This window comes from Haliotis rubra, unplaced genomic scaffold (assembly GCF_003918875.1).
Source record: "Haliotis rubra isolate DU_JTF1 unplaced genomic scaffold, ASM391887v1 Scf5, whole genome shotgun sequence".
NCBI classification, from domain to species: Eukaryota; Metazoa; Mollusca; class Gastropoda; order Lepetellida; family Haliotidae; genus Haliotis; species Haliotis rubra.
In genome coordinates this window covers 2,799,637-2,817,111 of record NW_025767190.1, presented here as the reverse complement: position 1 = coordinate 2,817,111, position 17,475 = coordinate 2,799,637, and the positions used below count along the sequence as shown (strand labels likewise).

Here is a 17,475-nt window from a genome sequence, read left to right as displayed (position 1 = left end):
TGACCTGTTCGGGTCATCGTACCCGGACGATGGGGTTGTTCGTCATATCAATCACTGGTTTGTCTGGTCCGGAATTAGTCAATTGGAGGCAAACATTGTTTACTTGGAACACTGCAATGTTTGGTGTTACAGGGGTGGAAATAAGTTTAAAATTGCTAGTGTACTTCGGTACAGTGGCACATGTAAAGTCTGACTGACTGACTGACTGAGTTTAGTTTGACGCCGCTTTTAGCAATATACCAGCAATATCACGGCGGGGGACACCAGAAATGGGCTTCACACATTGTGCCCATGTGGGGAATCGAATTATTTTAACCACTAGGCTATCCACATGTAAAGTCACTTGCCCTGATTATTTTCCCACTATACCAACCGTTTTCTTGCTGGTTTTTTCAATAAACAACATAATAAACATTGGAAAGTCAACTGGACACCGGTACAGTGTGATATACAAATTTGCTTGCCCGACAGAAAAAAACACTGGACTCGGACGTCGGGCAGTGGGTTATTTCCACCCCTGTGTTACACAACAAACAAATGAACATGCACTGTTTCATCTAATGTTCCTTACAAAAGTAAATTTTGATTTGGTTTTCAATAAACTTGCCACCAACTGCCATTACCATATAAGCTGTCTTTTAAATATTCATACAAAAAGAACCCGCAACATTGCTTGGCCTGGGGGAAAATTACCATACCAGGTAATTGCTCTGTGATGGGCACTTGGAACGTGTTCATGTTGTCTGTGCTGCATTAAACTATGGGAGGGGGCCTCATGTCACCTTAAAGTCACCCAATCTCTCAAAATGTTCAAGTCATAAACTAAAAAGTTGTTTCAACTTTGGAATCAGGCATGCAATTTTAAAACTTAAGACAGGTTCTTGGGTCCACAAGGGTTATGGCTACAGGATTTCAATCCAGCCCCCCAAATTATTCCATTAAAAATAGGTTCGGGACAATGAACCCTTGACTTTCATGGTTAATTCCAAACACTATACATGTCAACACCATCACACACACAATGCCACATCCCTTCAGCACAGTTCAAATATCTACACTTGACGTGAGCAGCTAGCCTACACTATTTTCTAAACCTTGAACTTTGAACGTGTGTTCCACATGTGTGGCTACAACAATACCCAGACAGCTGGAAATGATCATAGGTGCAACAAAAATAACACCTCAAATAATACAGAAACATAGTCACAGGAAACATGGCAACACTGTGGCAAACTCAAAATCCATATCTGAATACATCAGAATAAGACCACATGGTATATTAATAAGTGGAATTGTTTAATCAGGCTAATGTGGAAATATTCCTTCAAAAATGCATGCTGAGTTATTCCAGGGGTGGCAATTCAAATATGTCATCTATGTACATAATTGAAATGCAGACCACTCGGGAAGATGTGTATGTGGGGAAATCAATAAGCTGCTACTATACAGTGGATACCATTGGGGATATAATAACACCCAATATTGACAGTCGTAGTCCCACTAACACTGTGGGTAATACTAGTACTGTAATACGTCATGAAGTCTGGAACAGTTAATTACCTACAGATAGTCAACATCAACACTGTTTACACACTTGGCAGTACCTACAACTGATTAAACAGTTATCAATGTTCTGTATTCAAGGGCTTCTGCATTCTGTATTTAAACTGCTCTAAGACTCTGTATTTGAGGCTCTATGGCTGTTTTTAAGAGGCTTCAGGTTTCTGTAAACAGGATGTTAATGGGTTCTACATGCAAAGAGCTCTAGGGTTCTGTATTGTAAAGGCTCTGGGGTTCTGTATTCAAGCATTACTCAAGGATACTTTATCCCAGAGGCTCTAGGGTTTTGTATCCCAGAGGCTCTTAGGTTCTGTATTCAAGCATTACTCTAGGATACTTTATCCCAGATGCTCTAGGGTTCTGTATCCCAGAGGCTCTTGGGTTCTGTATTCAAGCATTACTCTAGGATACTTTATTCCAGAGGCTCTAGGGTTCTGTATCCCAGATGCTCTAGGATTCTGTATTCATGAGACCCTGTGGTTCTGTATTCAAGAGACCTGTGAAGATCCAGGTTAGAATTGGCCTTCAGTAAACCATGCTTGTCTAAGAGGTGATTAATAGGATCGGGTGGTCAGGCTCGCTGACTTGGTTGACTCATGTCATCATATCCCAGTTGCCTAGATCAAAGCTCATGCTGCTGATCACTGGATTGTCTGATCCAGACACTTGACTATTTACACCACCAAACAGTTGGAATACTGCTGAGTCCGACAATAAACTACAAACAAAAACTGTATTCAAGAGACCCCAGGATGTTGTATTTAATAGGCTCAAGGGTTCTGCATTCAAGAGGCTCTAGGGTGCTGTTTCAAGATGTTCTGGTGATCGGTATTCTATAGGCCCTGGGGTTCTACATTCAAGAGGTTCTAGGTTTCTGCATTGAAAGGGCTTTGGGGTTTAATATTCAAGAGGTTGAGGTTCCCCATATTCAATCTCAAAGGACTCCCGGGATCTGTTTAACATGTTTAACGGAGCTACAGGGTTCTGTTTCTGTTACTCTGGACTTGAATTTAAATGATTCCAGGATTATATACTTTTCTAAACAGAGGGACAGAATTGATGTATAGGATGTAGTACTGCCTTAATCAAAATTTCAATTATATTTACAAGCTATAGATCAATCATATAAACTGATTATTTCTTATAGTATTATTAACTCAGCAACTATTATAACATATACATGTACTGACATATTGAATCAGGCATGAGATGTAATTCATCATTTCACATCAGTCAATGACAAAACCGACCATACAGTCAATGACAAAACAGACCATACAATCCTCATTTAAGATTCTTTTTTAACTGTTTTCTCCAACAATCAATGCATGCCTAAGCTAATGTCATTTGTTAAAATAATATCAAGCTTTGGATTCATCTTTTCGGACCCTAATCGTTATGTTTATTTGTCAGCTATAATATTGTGTAAACATAATAAAGGTCATATGAATATGGTGCATATATGTGAAACTGTCATTAAAATTAAATGGCAAATGTTGTAGGTTAAATGGTGAACAAGTATGTAATATTTTGTTTTACAGTTACTGAAAAGTAACAAATCCACTGACATTGACAGTCTATATGTACTTTATAGTACCATGTGCTTGAAAATTACTTAAACAATCACAGCATGAATGATAACATGGACAAATGTTTATTATTTCTAAAAACAAACTAACATGCAATATATTATAAGAACACAAATCCCGCAATTGAAAAGAAGCTAGAAGCTAGACAATAACTGATTTGACTTATACTTCAATGACAAAAGAATGATCACTTCGTAATTGAATTGGTAAATGACTTCTGAAAGTCATCTTTTAGAAGAAATAGAACGTAAGTGAAATTTTAAATTACAGGAGAACCCACTGATTCAGATTCTATCATAAATTTGCATGATTAAGAAGATATTTTCCCAAACATCAAACAAACCCAAGAAAAAAAACATGCGGGTGACAATGCCATTGTTATGAGATCAGAGACTGACAGCCCTGAGGGAATCTTCGTTGCTAGTGAATGCATGAGTTGGCTACTCTGTGACTAATCTGTTATACGTCAACCTTACCTTTCCCTACAACGGGGCACAGAGTAAATGGTTCGCATTGCCAAATATATTCGACCAGGAACGGGCTCAAATGAGCTAGGAAAATGTCAACTTGTTCCTCGAGGTATGTCTGAACTCCATCGTCTCCTATTCGGTTTGGAATGGACGGAAACAGATAATACTCCACGGTGTCTTCGCTAGAACGATGGCCCTTGCCAGCCATGCCGATGTCGTCCAATTTCGTTCTAAAAACGAAAACACGGAAGTGAAGTTATTCGGTAGGTCAGCCAATCACAAAGCGCGTAACATTTCGCGTCTGTGGATCATGTGACAGGTGTTTTCCTGTAACTCAAAGTGGATTTTTACGAAGGGAAAAGACGACATAATGTTAAAACCTAAAGCTTTGACACAAGTGTTAAGTCAAGCAAACACCGGAGGAGTGAGCAGTACCCTGTAGGTTGATTGATCTTAGTTTGTACTTTCAAGGGGCGTTCTTTTGCCCTACATTATGGAGTAAGACGTTACAACTGCGTCTATCTTCATGTGTTCAGCATCAATATAACCGATGCTGAACGTTCGTAAGGTTTCCAAAACACGTAACTGCTTGTATTACAAAGTAACGCTGTTTCCACCTGAGAGACTGGGATTGGTCGTTCTTATCCAGTGAACTGCACCCTTTGCCAGTGCGTGCCAACTTAAGTGTATTACATAACTCCTAACATCCTTACAGTGAAGTGAGTTCATTCCATTGTAGGATAATCCAATCCAGTGACCTCTGTGAACCACGTGCAGTAATTCTTTGTTGTGTTTATGATGAGTCCTGTGAAACTCAGTTACTGTCATTGATTAGCATATATGATTAGGGTGTAAATGTTTTGTCTGATTTAACTATCAGACTTGAGTTTGTAGAGGAGGAAAGTGCGTGTTTTATTAATGAAAGTTAGTCAGGAAGTGAAGCTAAAGGGGTTGCTGTCAGCACAGGTACTAGTAGGTAACATGGTAGGATGGGATGGTTCAGTGACTTGGTTGATGATAGTGAAGCACATTTCTCATATCTTCCATTATGACTTACTGATTTATTCAATATAGATGGGATACTGGTGACTCTGAAATTATACACTCACTCACTTAATTTATTATCCTGCTTAGAACCCGTGAATGTCCGGGTTAGAATATTGGCCTTCAGTAACCCATGCTTGTCGTAAGAGGCGACACCAATAAGCAATGGTACTAAAACAGTCGTAGTCTGTGATAAAGTGTGCAAGCTGCTATGGTAGTAGGGCAGTGACTGCATTGTGGAACAGCTCCCTGTTAGCAGTTCACAAATGAGGCGGACCGTCTCCGTGGTGTAGTGGTTAGAGCGTCCGCCCGGAGAGCGGAAGGTTGCGGGTTCGATCCCCGACCGCGTCATACCAAAAAGACGTTAAAATATGGTACTTGTTGGTCCCTGCCTGGCACTCGGCGTTAATGGGTACAACAAGGACTTGTCGGCTCGGAGTCAGTATAATGTGTCTGAGTGGGGTATTCATGCTTCACTGCGGCATGGTATCTCAGTGGGCTAGCACTATAAAACCAACTTAAGTCTGGGCTAGTATAAGCAGCCACACATACACATGCATGCATGTCGTCATATGAGCGAAATATTCTCAAGCATGACGTAAAACCCAATTTTTACCTCACCTCACCTCATAAATGAGCTGTGTAACTTTGCAGGAAAAGTGCTGCTCATGATTGTGTTTGCATTAGCACACAAATCTTGTGCTTGTTGAAGTTTTAAATGACTTTTTGGTCTTACCAAGATTGTCTACAGGTCCCAAGCCAAGGTGTTCTTTTAGCATTTCAGTACATTATCTCACATTTGAAACTTCTTGTCATTTCTATCCAGTCTGCTGAACAATGAAGGGTCCCTGCTGGCATATTCCGGTTATGGAGACAAGGATGCTGCAGTCACTGCTGCCATCGCAAGCAACATCTGGACATCATATGTTAGGAATGGAACTCAGGCCTTCAATGATGACAAGTTGCAACACGTCCTGGTAGAGTGCAAAGTAGGTGTATGGGGTTTCAAATACGATAGCAGTCAAACTTAAGATATTGTCTCAGTTTACATGAAAGATTGTTATTCCTATGGCTTTAGATGGTCACTCGGTAGAAATAAATATCTGTTTAAGAGAAAATTCTTTCTTCTGAGGTCATGTTGGATGACATTTTGCAAGACAGCTATTCCAACATAAGTGTCAGTTTTCAGTTTTCAAAAAGAACTATGTGCCCAACCAAACTTGAGGCATTACATTACTTACCAATTTTCACTCATTCACTCTGAGGAATAGTTATGCCAACAGTAAGCCAAGTGGTATGGTCAATATATTTTATGAGAGCTTCAATCAATTAAATACCCTCGTTATTTCAGGAGGGGAAAGTTGGTCTGACCAAGGTTGCCAACCTGCTCCTGTGTGTGTGCTGCAAGGACAGTGTAGGGTTTGGAATGTTGAAAGCAAAGGTATGTAGTGATGTAACTAGAAAGTGTTTTTACTCGAAAAAACAGATGTCTCCCCCTTCCCCCAATTCAGCGCTGAGACCTCAAACAATTCATTTGATTCCTTTAATTTCAAAATCTCTAAGTATGAAAATACATATTATGTATGTTTTATAGTAGTACATGTGTACGGTTGATGCTTCTAAGCTTACTAATAATCGGTATTGGTATTAAGTATACAAAATTCGTTGAAGATGGGTGAAGTGGTTTTAGAGTTAAGTTCCGAACACAAACCCTACCTTTTAAAAAGACAAAGTCCAAATTTGTTGCCATTGAAACAGAAAAAAAAAATTGAAAGAAAAGTTCAAACCCTAAAAAGGCACATCCTACATGATATGGAGAGGCAGTTTACCAAATTCCCGACCCATAATGAAGCCTATTGCAGTGAATTTTTGTGAACATTTCTTTGTTACTAAATTTCAAATGGGTTAATCTGTTTTGATGTAGTTAATTAATGTTTCAACTGTCATCACAATTTTTAAACACCATGTTATTATTACTGCCACTGTGAGGATTGAATTTGTCTACAGAAACACATGGCTGTGAGAAGCACTTGAAATGAATTGAGTGATAGTGTCAATGTATTTATACAGTTCATGACATCTTGCCCACATTTGTGTCCATGCTGCTGTCCTGAAGCTGGAATATTGTTAACTGCTGAATAAAGATAATAACAAGCAGTTGTCACTAGGGTGACATAATCCCCCATCGCCAATTGTCAAATCAAACTTAAAGAGTAATGAAAGTGAAGGTCGTAGTTTAAGATGAAGTTAAATGCCAACAAAAACAGGACCTGTCAACCTCTCTTGATATCTTGCTCTGCTCTGTAGCTGTTCAAACACACAAATATTTTCAAGACTCACTTTGACCTTGACATGAATGTCATGGTGTAGGAAATAAGCAATTTTCTATTACTAGTTTTTGCACATCAAAAAACATTCACGAAAAGTCTTGAGAGTCTATGAAGAAAATCCAGTGAACCGTTCTTGAGATATCTTGCTGACAATCTTAACATACTAAAATCTACAAAGTGTCTTTGTGACCTTGACAATTATGTGAAGATCACCAAACTCGACTGGACCCTGCACCTTCCCTATATGAAGCCTGGTGTGTAATATGATGAAAATCCAGTGAATGGTTCTTGAGGTATCTTGCTGACAAGCTTAACATGCAGGTTAGCATGCTGAAATCTTCAGTGTCATCATGACCTTGAAAATTATGGGAAGGTCACCAAAATCGACTGGGCCCTGCGCCTTCCCTATATAAAGCTTGGTGTCAAATATGAAGAATATCCAGTTAACGGTTCTTGAGATATCTCGCTGACAAGGGTAAAATGTTCAAGTCCCATTGTGACCTTGAAATGAAGGTCAAGGTCACCAAACCTGCCTGGGACCTCTCTTATACTGTGATGAACCTAGGTACTAAGTATGAAAAGAATCCAGTCAATGGTTCTTAAGATATTCCAATTCATATGTACGTACGGAAGTTCGGACGGACTGACGGAGCCTAATACTATATCCCCTGCTTTGCGCTAAACGCACTGCGGGGGATAATCAAGCTATCAGTATCACTGTTACTGCTAATGATCGTTTCTGCAACCACATGTGTTGTAATATGCAGATTTGGAGTAGACCAGATTATTTTTTAATTCAGCTGATTTTGACATGAGCAATACAGGTCTTGCAAGGATTATCTCCCCTATATTGTAAAGCTCTTTTGTATGTTTCTTGATGCATTCAGCAATATTCAATTTATATGATAGCAGCCTGTAAATAATGAAGCCTGGGTATTGCATCATGTTCCAGCTGGAAGCACTAGCCACATACTTGGAGGACCCCCTATCCCAAGTGGCAGCCTCCTGATAGTGGATAGCACACAAGATGTGTACGTGAAATGACAGTCAACAGCTCCTGTCACCATCTTGGCTGCTTCCTGCATCATTCCCGGTCCTGTTGCCAGGCAAACTCTTTGAACAAACAGGACTTTGTTCACCTCAGTATTTGGCATAACATGTTCAGATTACATAAAATATTGGTACACTTTTATTTTAATCTAGCAAAATATAGGTTGATTAATGTATAATGTTGAAGCTTTAACTGCATTAGAATGGGTCAGTTAGGTAATGAACCCAAGTGTTGGGGTATATATGCCATGACGCATCTCCAGTTGTGTGTATTTCAGTGTTTCTCGCACTTCACTGTTCGAAGGGTGTACTTGTAGATGAATGATTGAATACAGCTGTGAGAATATAAAAACTGTATCACAGCATTCATTGGAATGTCATACTTAAGACTTGTCCTAAAAAAAAAGCAAGGAAAACCGCAATTGTGATACAAATTCAGGGCCATCTGGAATGATGTTACAGTTACAAAAGAATATTAATGCTGTTAGTGTTTTGTCGATACTAATATTGACACTGCAGAATTCTGGTCCTGTGATATATGTTAATCACATGTCAGTGGTGCTATTATGTTGATACTCTAGGTGTTTAACACTCCACCAGCTGTCAAATACATCAGCTTGTCTTTGTGTTGGTTGTCTTGGCAGATTTCAGCTGACTCTTATCATTTACATTCAACAGTTGATGATATAGGATTCACTTAGCTAATTTAGAACTGTTTGACACTCAAGGTTAAAGGATTTCTTTGACCTAGAGGTAGCATTGTGGTTCAGCTGGTGGCTCCCACTGAAGGCCCAATTTCTGTTTTCAACAAGAGTATGTATGTGAAGTTTTTTCTTGGTATCCCTTGACATGATAGAACTGGAATATTGATAAGAGCAGATTGGTTTCTAACTGAAACACTTTTTCCTATAACATTTTTCAATGAGATCAGTATACTGGTTTAGATAAAATGTACATCTCCAGGTATATTCAGCATGCATTCTTTTGTCCCATTGTAAAAGAGCACATAAGGCAAAGCTTGTGAAATGTTTTATTGTCCACACTACTAAGAGTTTCTTGTATGCAACAGCCATGTACTTTATGTAAATAAAATGTTGATATGACAGAACTGCATGTCATTAATTTGTGTTTGTAAAACCTCTAGCACTTTTTTAAATAACATAATTAAGTTTAATTAAACATTTTCTTTTTTAGTTTTTGATAAATATTTGGAATAGGAAAGAAAATCTCTGTAATGATCTGTTTTACTGGTAAAAAGGTGAAAAAGCACTTGGAGACATTGTTCAATCAAACAAGCATCAGGCAGCACCTGGAGATCTTGTTCAAACAAGCATCAGACAGCACCTGGAGATCTTGTTCAAACAAGCATCAGACAGCACTTGGAGATCTTGTTCAAACAAGCATCAGGCAGCACCTGGAGATCTTGTTCAAACAAGCATCAGATCAAACAGCACCTGGAGATCTTGTTCAAACAAGCATCAGACAGCACCTGGAGATCTTGTTCAAACAAGCATCAGGCAGCACCTGGAGATCTTGTTCAAACAAGCATCAGACAGCACCTGGAGATCTTGTTCAAACAAGCATCAGGCAGCACCTGGAGATCTTGTTCAAACAAGCATCAGACAGCACCTGGAGATCTTGTTCAAACAAGCATCAGACAGCACCTGGAGATCTTGTTCAAACAAGCATCAGGCAGCACCTGGAGATCTTGTTCAAACAAGCATCAGACAGCACCTGGAGATCTTGTTCAAACAAGCATCAGGCAGCACCTGGAGATCTTGTTCAAACAAGCATCAGACAGCACTTGGAGATCTTGTTCAAACAAGCATCAGGCAGCACCTTGAGATCTTGTTCAAACAAGAATCAAACAGCACTTGGAGTCATTCAACTAGACATCACCCATGACAGAGCCCATGCAGGATTTGTATCTCCTTGTCATACCCCATACCATGGGGTGTTTCCAGAACCATGGGGATGTCATCAAAGTTGGGATCCCTCATCACTCTACGGAAACCGTCAAGGCCTATGTGCCCTTTACCTATGTTCTCGTGTCGGTCGAGACGGCAACCCTTCACACCTGGAGAAAACAAAAAGAAAATCTCCTCAATATTCCTGGTGGACTGATCCTGCTATGGAATGTGTTCGATTGGTATCAACAAGCAGAATGGCTCAATGCTTTTATCAAGTGATATTTTATCAAGGACAGTTGTACATGGATATAAAGGGTGAAAATGTATGGATATTGACTTCTGTAATCTGAGTTAAACAGTGTTCAAATTACAGACATTGACATCCATAAATTTTCATCTTTCTGTGTAGCAGTTCTCAATGCCATTCAAAGACTTGATAGTTGTATATGCATCAATGATTCATTCAAAGCTTTTTCACTCACAGCAACACTTGAAAAGTTTAAGCAGTTGTTAGATGTTTAAATCTAAACAATATGTCATGATGTGAAGAGTTTCAGTGGCTGAAAATAGTATTAATGCTGTTATTATGCTTTATTGCTTGGACTTGTGCTGAATATTATATCTTGTATGGGTTAGATTTATTACTACTGAGAAGACTTCAGAGTAACGAAATATGCATCTGTACCTAAAACATATGTCTCACCCTTGGAGTCGTTCAAGTGCAGAGCGTCAAGATATTTGAAACCAATAATCTTGTCAAAGTCAGATATGAACTTCTTGTAGCCTGAATCAGTCGTCAGGTCAAAGCCTAAAACAAATATTTCAGTGTTCAGCTGTATGGAATCAAAGCATGGAGAGATTGTACTCACAGGTGGTGGAGGAAGCAATGTATACAGACTTACAAAGTGCTGAGAAAATGGAACAAAGTGTGAAGCATAAGATTAGTGTTCCTTGATTATTAACGTGTTACCTCTTGACAAAACTAACAAGGACATTCTGGTTAAATAGTCCCCTAGAAACACATGCTGGTTGTGAAAGACAACTAAATCTGTGTCTCTCTGAGTGTGTGTGTGTGTGTGTGTGTGTGTGTGTGTGTGCGCGCGTGCGTGCGTGTGTGTGAGAGACAATACAAATCCCTGAAGTTTGTGGCTCTGATGTTCTACTGGATACTGTTCAACTGGAACATTGTAGAGTGAGGCATTAAACAATCAATTTTAGTGACCGTTCATATTGTATTTGTCATTGTTTCATGGAAAAAGGCCTTACTTCCTACCTGCAGCAAAAGCATGACATGTATCAAGGCAGACGCCTATTCGAGATTTGTCCTTGACCTTGTCAATAATGCCACGTAGTTCTTCAAACTTTCCTCCTATTGTATATCCTTGGCAACTCATATTTTCTATCACTGAAATGAAAGTAACAACAAAATTGCTTGATTTATGTCACCAGATATTTTGTGCTGCATTAATAAGACGATTCAGTTTAGTTCAACACACTACCACACACCTGTCCTGACGTACTTGGTCTTGGAATGAGCAATGTTAATACTCTCCGCAATGAGGGCGATGCATTCTTTCACAGAAATCTTCCCACAGGTAGAGCCTGAAACACATATGAACCAACTAGTATCTTCTACATTCACACATACAACATGGATTGTGCAGACAACACCGATAACGTAGCTGTTCCTGACATCAGAACCATGAGGGGAGGATCCCATGTACTCCCTTGAGACCTGAACCTGGTAAGTCAAACCAAACAGCTCAGATCATTGCCCATGCAATCAACCACAGTCTTGTCAGTCACAGACTTGATCATTAACCCTGTTATGTTGCTGAAATACATGTTGACTGCAGTATGATGACATGATTCAGATCACCAATCATTCTTAGTCATCTCACACAGAAGAATTCCTCATAAAGAACTGGGGAAATCCTATTCCTCCAGTAGGGAGCAGTGACAAGACATGTACAGTGGTTGATAACGTCACTGTTTGATATCATAACTCAATCCAGTGTCGTACTGGTCACAGCAGCATCGTTGTTTGAAGGAATCGACAATGTGACCTTTGATGTAAAGAAACTGCAGTCTTTGGTAAAATTCTCATCCCTGTTCTTAAAGTGACCCGGTTGTTAAGTCTCTTGGTTGCACGTCCGCTGTGATATTGCTGGAATATTGCTAAAAACGGCTCAAAAATAAACTTACTCACACTGGATGCATGTCTTCATGTCACAAATGCATGTGGCAATGCTCATATCAATCACTTGTTTGTCTGGTTCAGACTTATGTACAGGTTGCTGTCAACAAACTAGAATATTGCCAAAAGTGGCACAAACAAAACAAATATTTCCAGATCCAATATGCGTCAAGATCCTCATGTAAGTCACCTTTTAAACATTAATTCTTATTCAACCCTAGAGTTCCCCCCTCAGGATGATCACATCAAAGTCCCACATATATTTTAAAGAAAAAGTATGCATGTCATGTTTTAAAGCAAGATCTCACCAGGATGAAAGTTATACTGGGTAAGGCCGAGCTTCTCACATCGCTGTAACTCATCAACCAGGGCATCGCGACTTTTCCGCAGAGTATCTGGCTCTGGAGAACCACAGTTGATCAAATACGGCCCATGGGGAATTATCAGATCAGGAGTGAACCCATATTCCTAGAAGCAAAATATCAGCAGACACTCAACTTTGTTCCCGAGTGTGTGAGAGAGTTAATGTTTTGTTTCTACTCTAGTGAACAATATTACAAATATTTCTTGAATGGCAAGATGCAATGATCGGAATAGATGGTTACAATGAATATTAGCAGGGTATGGAACTCCCAAAAACTTTCAGCCAGACCACAGGCTGTAAGACTTGCCAGCTCTGACCAAAACTTACCTGCCCACAAAAAATACTAATTTACTTAGAATAATTAAATTAAAACTGTTGTAAAATATTAAACAAACTAATCATAAGTTCATATACATGTTCAAATTTTAACCCGACCGTCGGGCAGGTGAATTTGAGAATCTGGCAGTCTGTGTTAAAAATAACCCGTCCTGGACGGTCGGGCAGGCAGGTATTTCGAACGCTGATATTAGAGTTACAATATATGACCTGGCTGATGCTGAGGCTTCACACTCAAACAGGTGGTTTACAAGGTGGTTTTCAAAGCGTGATCACAGACCTTACATGCATCTTTGAACTTTGCAACAACATTCTCATCCAGCGGTTTGGCCTTCCATTGACGCTGTGACTTGAGGAACATGGCAAAGGACCTGGCGCCAATATCAACTGCATTGTAGACAGCATTACGTACACCACCTGGAGGTATACAGATGGTAAGCTTCTACCACATTCACAGTCATGTGTCCTTGGGAGCTTTCAAGAGCATCATGGCAAACCAGTATCATATACATTAATACAATATTCTGTCCCAAAAAATATAACATGAAAATGTTTCGTAAATATTTGCATGCGTGTCTTTCTGCCTGTCTACTTAAATCGTAACTTAGAGAATGCAGACGTTTCTATGATGACTATGCTCGCATTTGGTATAAGCAAATATGAATAGTGCTTTTCATGTGTTACTCAGCTCGTACAGTTTTCGCTTCAACATACGTTTGTAGTATTGATATACTAGTCAAAATACTCCTATGGTCTAAATGACATAAGGAAATTAATGTTCTGAGAAACAAAATGGGTTTAGAGTGTGTTTGTGTGTGTGTGTGTGTGTGTGTGTGTGTGTGTAAAAGCTGATTAAATTCATACACAAAGAGCTGACTTTGATTTCAGAGATGAAGCAGTAATGAATGAACTTGATTCAAATATTGTTGAAGTGCCCATTTCCATATAAAATGTGTTATATGCATCAGAAAATATGGACAGACAGGTAAATTTTCTGTCTCAGGCCAAATAAAAAATGTTATGGTTCCGATAACACCTCTTTGAAATTTATGGTAGGTAGGTAGGATTTTTTTTACATTTTTTTAGAAGTAAAGTACAAACTAATAACACATTTATCATGTATAATTGTTAATTCAATCAAGCTTGCGGCCATCATGTTGACTTTCTCTATCAGATTGACCGATGTCCGTCAGTGACGGGAAAAAACAATGGTATCTGAAAGCTTATTTTATTCATACCTCCTAAAAAGATAGGGTCGGCACCAGAATTCAAGGGTCGGTCGGGTAATCTGAACCACAACATTTCTGGAAAAGGGTGTCTACAATGCACTTCATTTCATAAACATAATCTTCCATTTAAGAATTTTTTTCGGAAACAGATAATTTTCTAAGAAGACCAGACAAATGCTTGTTTGATAACAACAACAAACTGCAACACCTGAATCTGCATACCTTGAGATGAGACATGTGCACCAACCAGCTTCCTACAAGAATGACGACCTTTCTTACTGGTCTTCTTACTTTTCACTTTCACATCTACATCAAGTTCATCTTCATCCTCTTCTTCCTTTTTTACCCTCGATGAAGAAGCTTTACCCTTTTTTGCAATGCCTTTCTCTTTTTTCACTGTTATATGTTTTTTACTATGAGAATTGTTCTGATCTTTGGAGAGGTCATCGTTTTTGTCCAAAGGATCAGTTTTCACTTTCTTATTACTGAGTTCACGAATCTCAACACTGGTGTCACTTTTTCTCTTGTCTGTTTTCTTTTTTATTGTTGTCTTTTGTTGCTTTAGCATCGTATCTTTAATGTCACCCTCATATGGTGATTTGAGTTGGGTTTCTTTCTTGCTCATCTTTTTATTTTCTTCTAAACCAAACTGTGTAATAATCCTTGGTTTCCTTTCCCGTACTGGGCGGCTTCTTTCACTGTCTGCCATTTTATTCTTTTTCAAAGGCAACAAAAAAAAAAGGATAAAAAAATGTTATTTATTGCCTCCTTATTTCCAAAACATCTGAAGATCTAACTGCAAGTGATCAAGGTGATCTTTTATTAAACTGATATAATTTGATAGATCCACAAACAGGCAAGGCTATAGTGAGTGATTTAATGAGTGAGTTGGGTTTTTAACCCGCTTTTAGCAATGTTCAGCAATATCACGGTCGGGGACACCAGAAATTGAAATCCAAATATGCCAAAGATTTATGGCTCAAGTTTTCGTTGTTTTTACTTGTTAGGGGCCGCTCCAAATTTACGGCTAGGAGGGGGGTTGATGATGATTTTATTTTTTTTATTTATTTATTTTGGGGTGTTTGGTTTATTATTTGTAAAATTAAGGAGGGGGTGTCATTGATTTTTGTACATGACATGCGCGATGCGGCAGACAGTCAAGACTTACTTGACTGTATAATCTTTAGGGGAGACTTACATAATCATTCACATTGTACTAGCTTCTCCATAAAAATCATCATCATCCGCCCTAGCCATAAATTAGGAACGGTCCCTTACTCAGTTACTTGCCTTTTAATATTCGTCAGAAAGTACTAGTATTCGAAGTTTTGACAAGCGTGTTTATACAGCACAATAATGTGTCAACCTGGCAAAATCATGTTTATAAATTGTCAAAATCTTTGCTTTCCGAACATGCGAAAGTCCTCTGTCAAAAACTTGGTAACTAGTCATTAATTTTCGGTGTTCCTACATTTATTCGATCTGTCTTTTATAACTTTTATACATTCTGTGGAACCGTTTTCTAGTGACACTGCTTCTGCTGAATGTGTGTCAATTTGCTTATCAACTTATTAACTAAAATTGCAGGGGTACCACTAATAATATTAAGTTGTCAACAATTAACGATTTAGTCACCTCCAGTTTCGATGACAGATGAGTCTCCTTTCGCAGTGACGAAGTTTCCCGCGGTCACGTCTGCTCAAGAAGGGCAGGTCACTCTCAATACACACCCTGAGAGTTTCCTGTCACGTGAAACACAACAGCTAGGTAACGCGTTCGAATCGTGTCGAGCATTCTATGGTCAACAAGTTTCCAATATTTTCAGTTCATTTAATCATGTTGATGATTTATCACCCAAAGCATGTATTATTTCACCCCATAAATATATTTCAAACAAATAACTATATTGGAATGCTGAATTTCAACATGAGTCTTTTGAAATTATATTTGACCAAGTGTTGTGCATAACACAAAGTGTGGAACTTTGGAAAAAATATTGATGGGTGTTCATGATCCATATAGGTTGTGTGTTATTTTCGACAGATTATTTATTTGCACGGGTAGTCAGAACACTGTTACACTGGTTACACTTGAACGCGAACTGATTTCACAAAGTGATGACATGACAACTAAACGGAAAAAGAAAAATGATTTGACGGCCCAACTTATCGCATATTTCATGATTCACATGATGTTAGTCAAACACTTATTGGCTTCAGTGTGTATGACAGGAAACCATAATATTGTAATCTATTATGTATTCACAGTGAACTGACACCAAGTTGCACCGATAATACCAATTTAACATGAAATTGACAGTATTTGCATCTTTCCATGTAATAATTTCCCTAACGAAAGTGTACATTAATCTGTTTGGGGAAAGTATTAATTGAATAAACAAATTATTAATACGACACTCATAACAAAAGTAGGTCACATCTTGTTGACCCTTCATATTCAAGCGCATTTGTATCTAAATTCTTCCGCATAGTTCCAATTATATGGACGGTTGGTGTTGGGTTTAATTCCTTACACAATTACACTTTAAAAAAAAATATTCCTTGGGGTGGAATGCTTCGATATTGCGGAAATAATAATAAAAGTAAGGTGAAACCCCCTCACTCCAATAATGGCACAACTGGCAAATATCTGATCCCAAAAGAGACAACCTCAATAAATTCATATGTCAGTGCTCTCTACCGCTACATGAGGAGTGAGATCATATTTTTAATGAGATTGCAAACAGAGATCAGCAATTGTAACCAATCAGATGACAGTGAATCAGTTGGTAGGAACTTGAACCAATCAGATGCAATTGATTGGGAGACCAGATCACATTGATAGGGAGAAACTAGAAATAACCAGATCACATTGATAGGGAGAAACTAGAAATAACCAGATGACATCGATAGGGAGAAACTAGAAATAACCAGATCACATCGATAGGGAGAAACTAGAACCAAGTAGAAAACATCGATAGCGAGAAACTAGAACACTATATGCACTCGTCTTACATTGTAAGTTACAAATCCTCCAAACTGAAAGGAAGTTGAAGGTATCAAGCCCTGAAAAAATAGAACCATAAATCCTAACTCATTACGTGGACAGGGAACTCCTACATCTGTATAGTTCCGTTGTCTGAAAGGATTATAATACATCGGCCTTCAATTCTCAGATTGATTAGTCTGGTGCCATAAAGCATATTCCGTGGTAATTTTGCAACGTATTTAATCTTTATAATATACTACAATGTATTGTATTGTATATCAAGAAAAAAAGGATCCAAAAAATGTGAAATCGTTTATTATTGCAATCTAATTTAAAGGAAGATCTTTCAGCATGGCCCAATATCTTTTGATGAAGCATGATATTGGATCGGACTAAAGATCCTATTTA

At 38.6% G+C, this 17,475-nt stretch overlaps 3 protein-coding genes across 6 annotated transcripts in view; 1 reads left to right on the top strand and 2 right to left on the bottom strand.

Annotated features, from left to right (window-relative positions):
• LOC124291688 (protein ecdysoneless homolog) overlaps positions 1-3,867 on the bottom strand; it is a 30,051-nt gene extending 26,184 nt beyond the window's left edge. For both annotated transcript variants that reach the window (XR_006902262.1, XM_046728738.1), the window contains exon 1: positions 3,626-3,867. Coding sequence is in view for 1 of the 2 variants with exons in the window: in XM_046728738.1 (XP_046584694.1) it covers positions 3,626-3,827 (202 nt within the window). In the remaining variant the exon portion in view is untranslated. The remainder of the gene's footprint in view (positions 1-3,625) is intronic.
• Positions 3,868-3,905: 38 nt separating this feature from the next.
• Positions 3,906-9,151, top strand: LOC124291691 (ragulator complex protein LAMTOR2-like). Its single transcript, XM_046728742.1, has 4 exons — positions 3,906-4,057; positions 5,490-5,652; positions 6,015-6,104; positions 7,946-9,151. The coding sequence occupies exons 1-4, from the start codon at positions 3,990-3,992 to the stop codon at positions 8,000-8,002; spliced, it is 378 nt and encodes a 125-aa protein (XP_046584698.1). The 5' UTR covers positions 3,906-3,989; the 3' UTR covers positions 8,003-9,151.
• Positions 9,061-15,811, bottom strand: LOC124291689 (probable endonuclease 4). Of its 3 annotated transcripts, XM_046728740.1 has the most exons (10): positions 15,715-15,811; positions 14,302-14,794; positions 13,131-13,267; positions 12,459-12,618; positions 11,460-11,555; positions 11,227-11,358; positions 10,657-10,761; positions 9,883-10,120; positions 9,498-9,812; positions 9,061-9,457 (listed from the first exon to the last, which is right to left on the bottom strand). In XM_046728740.1, exons 2-8 carry the CDS (start codon positions 14,786-14,788, stop codon positions 9,939-9,941), a joined length of 1,299 nt encoding a protein of 432 aa, XP_046584696.1. In that variant the 5' UTR covers positions 14,789-14,794; positions 15,715-15,811; the 3' UTR covers positions 9,061-9,457; positions 9,498-9,812; positions 9,883-9,938. The 3 variants fall into 3 exon arrangements, with proteins under 3 accessions (XP_046584696.1, XP_046584695.1, XP_046584697.1); XM_046728739.1 differs by having other exon boundaries at positions 9,498-10,120; XM_046728741.1 differs by lacking the exon at positions 11,227-11,358 and having other exon boundaries at positions 9,498-10,120.
• Between the last annotated feature and the right edge of the window lie 1,664 nt (positions 15,812-17,475).

Bases quoted from the DNA above. Each gene is read 5' to 3' on its own strand.
- LOC124291691 (XM_046728742.1), top strand. From the start codon at position 3,990: ATGTTAAAACCTAAAGCTTTGACACAAGTGTTAAGTCAAGCAAACACC. The intron at 4,058-5,489 runs GTAGGTTGATTG...ATTTCTATCCAG, and splicing joins GGAGGAGTGAGCAGTACCCT to TCTGCTGAACAATGAAGGGT. The intron at 6,105-7,945 runs GTATGTAGTGAT...ATCATGTTCCAG, and splicing joins TTGGAATGTTGAAAGCAAAG to CTGGAAGCACTAGCCACATA.
- LOC124291689 (XM_046728739.1), bottom strand. From the start codon at position 14,788: ATGGCAGACAGTGAAAGAAGCCGCCCAGTACGGGAAAGGAAACCAAGG. The intron at 11,556-12,458 runs GTGAGATCTTGC...TATGTGTTTCAG, and splicing joins CCAGTATAACTTTCATCCTG to GCTCTACCTGTGGGAAGATT. The intron at 11,359-11,459 runs GTGTGTGGTAGT...CTTTCATTTCAG, and splicing joins GACCAAGTACGTCAGGACAG to TGATAGAAAATATGAGTTGC.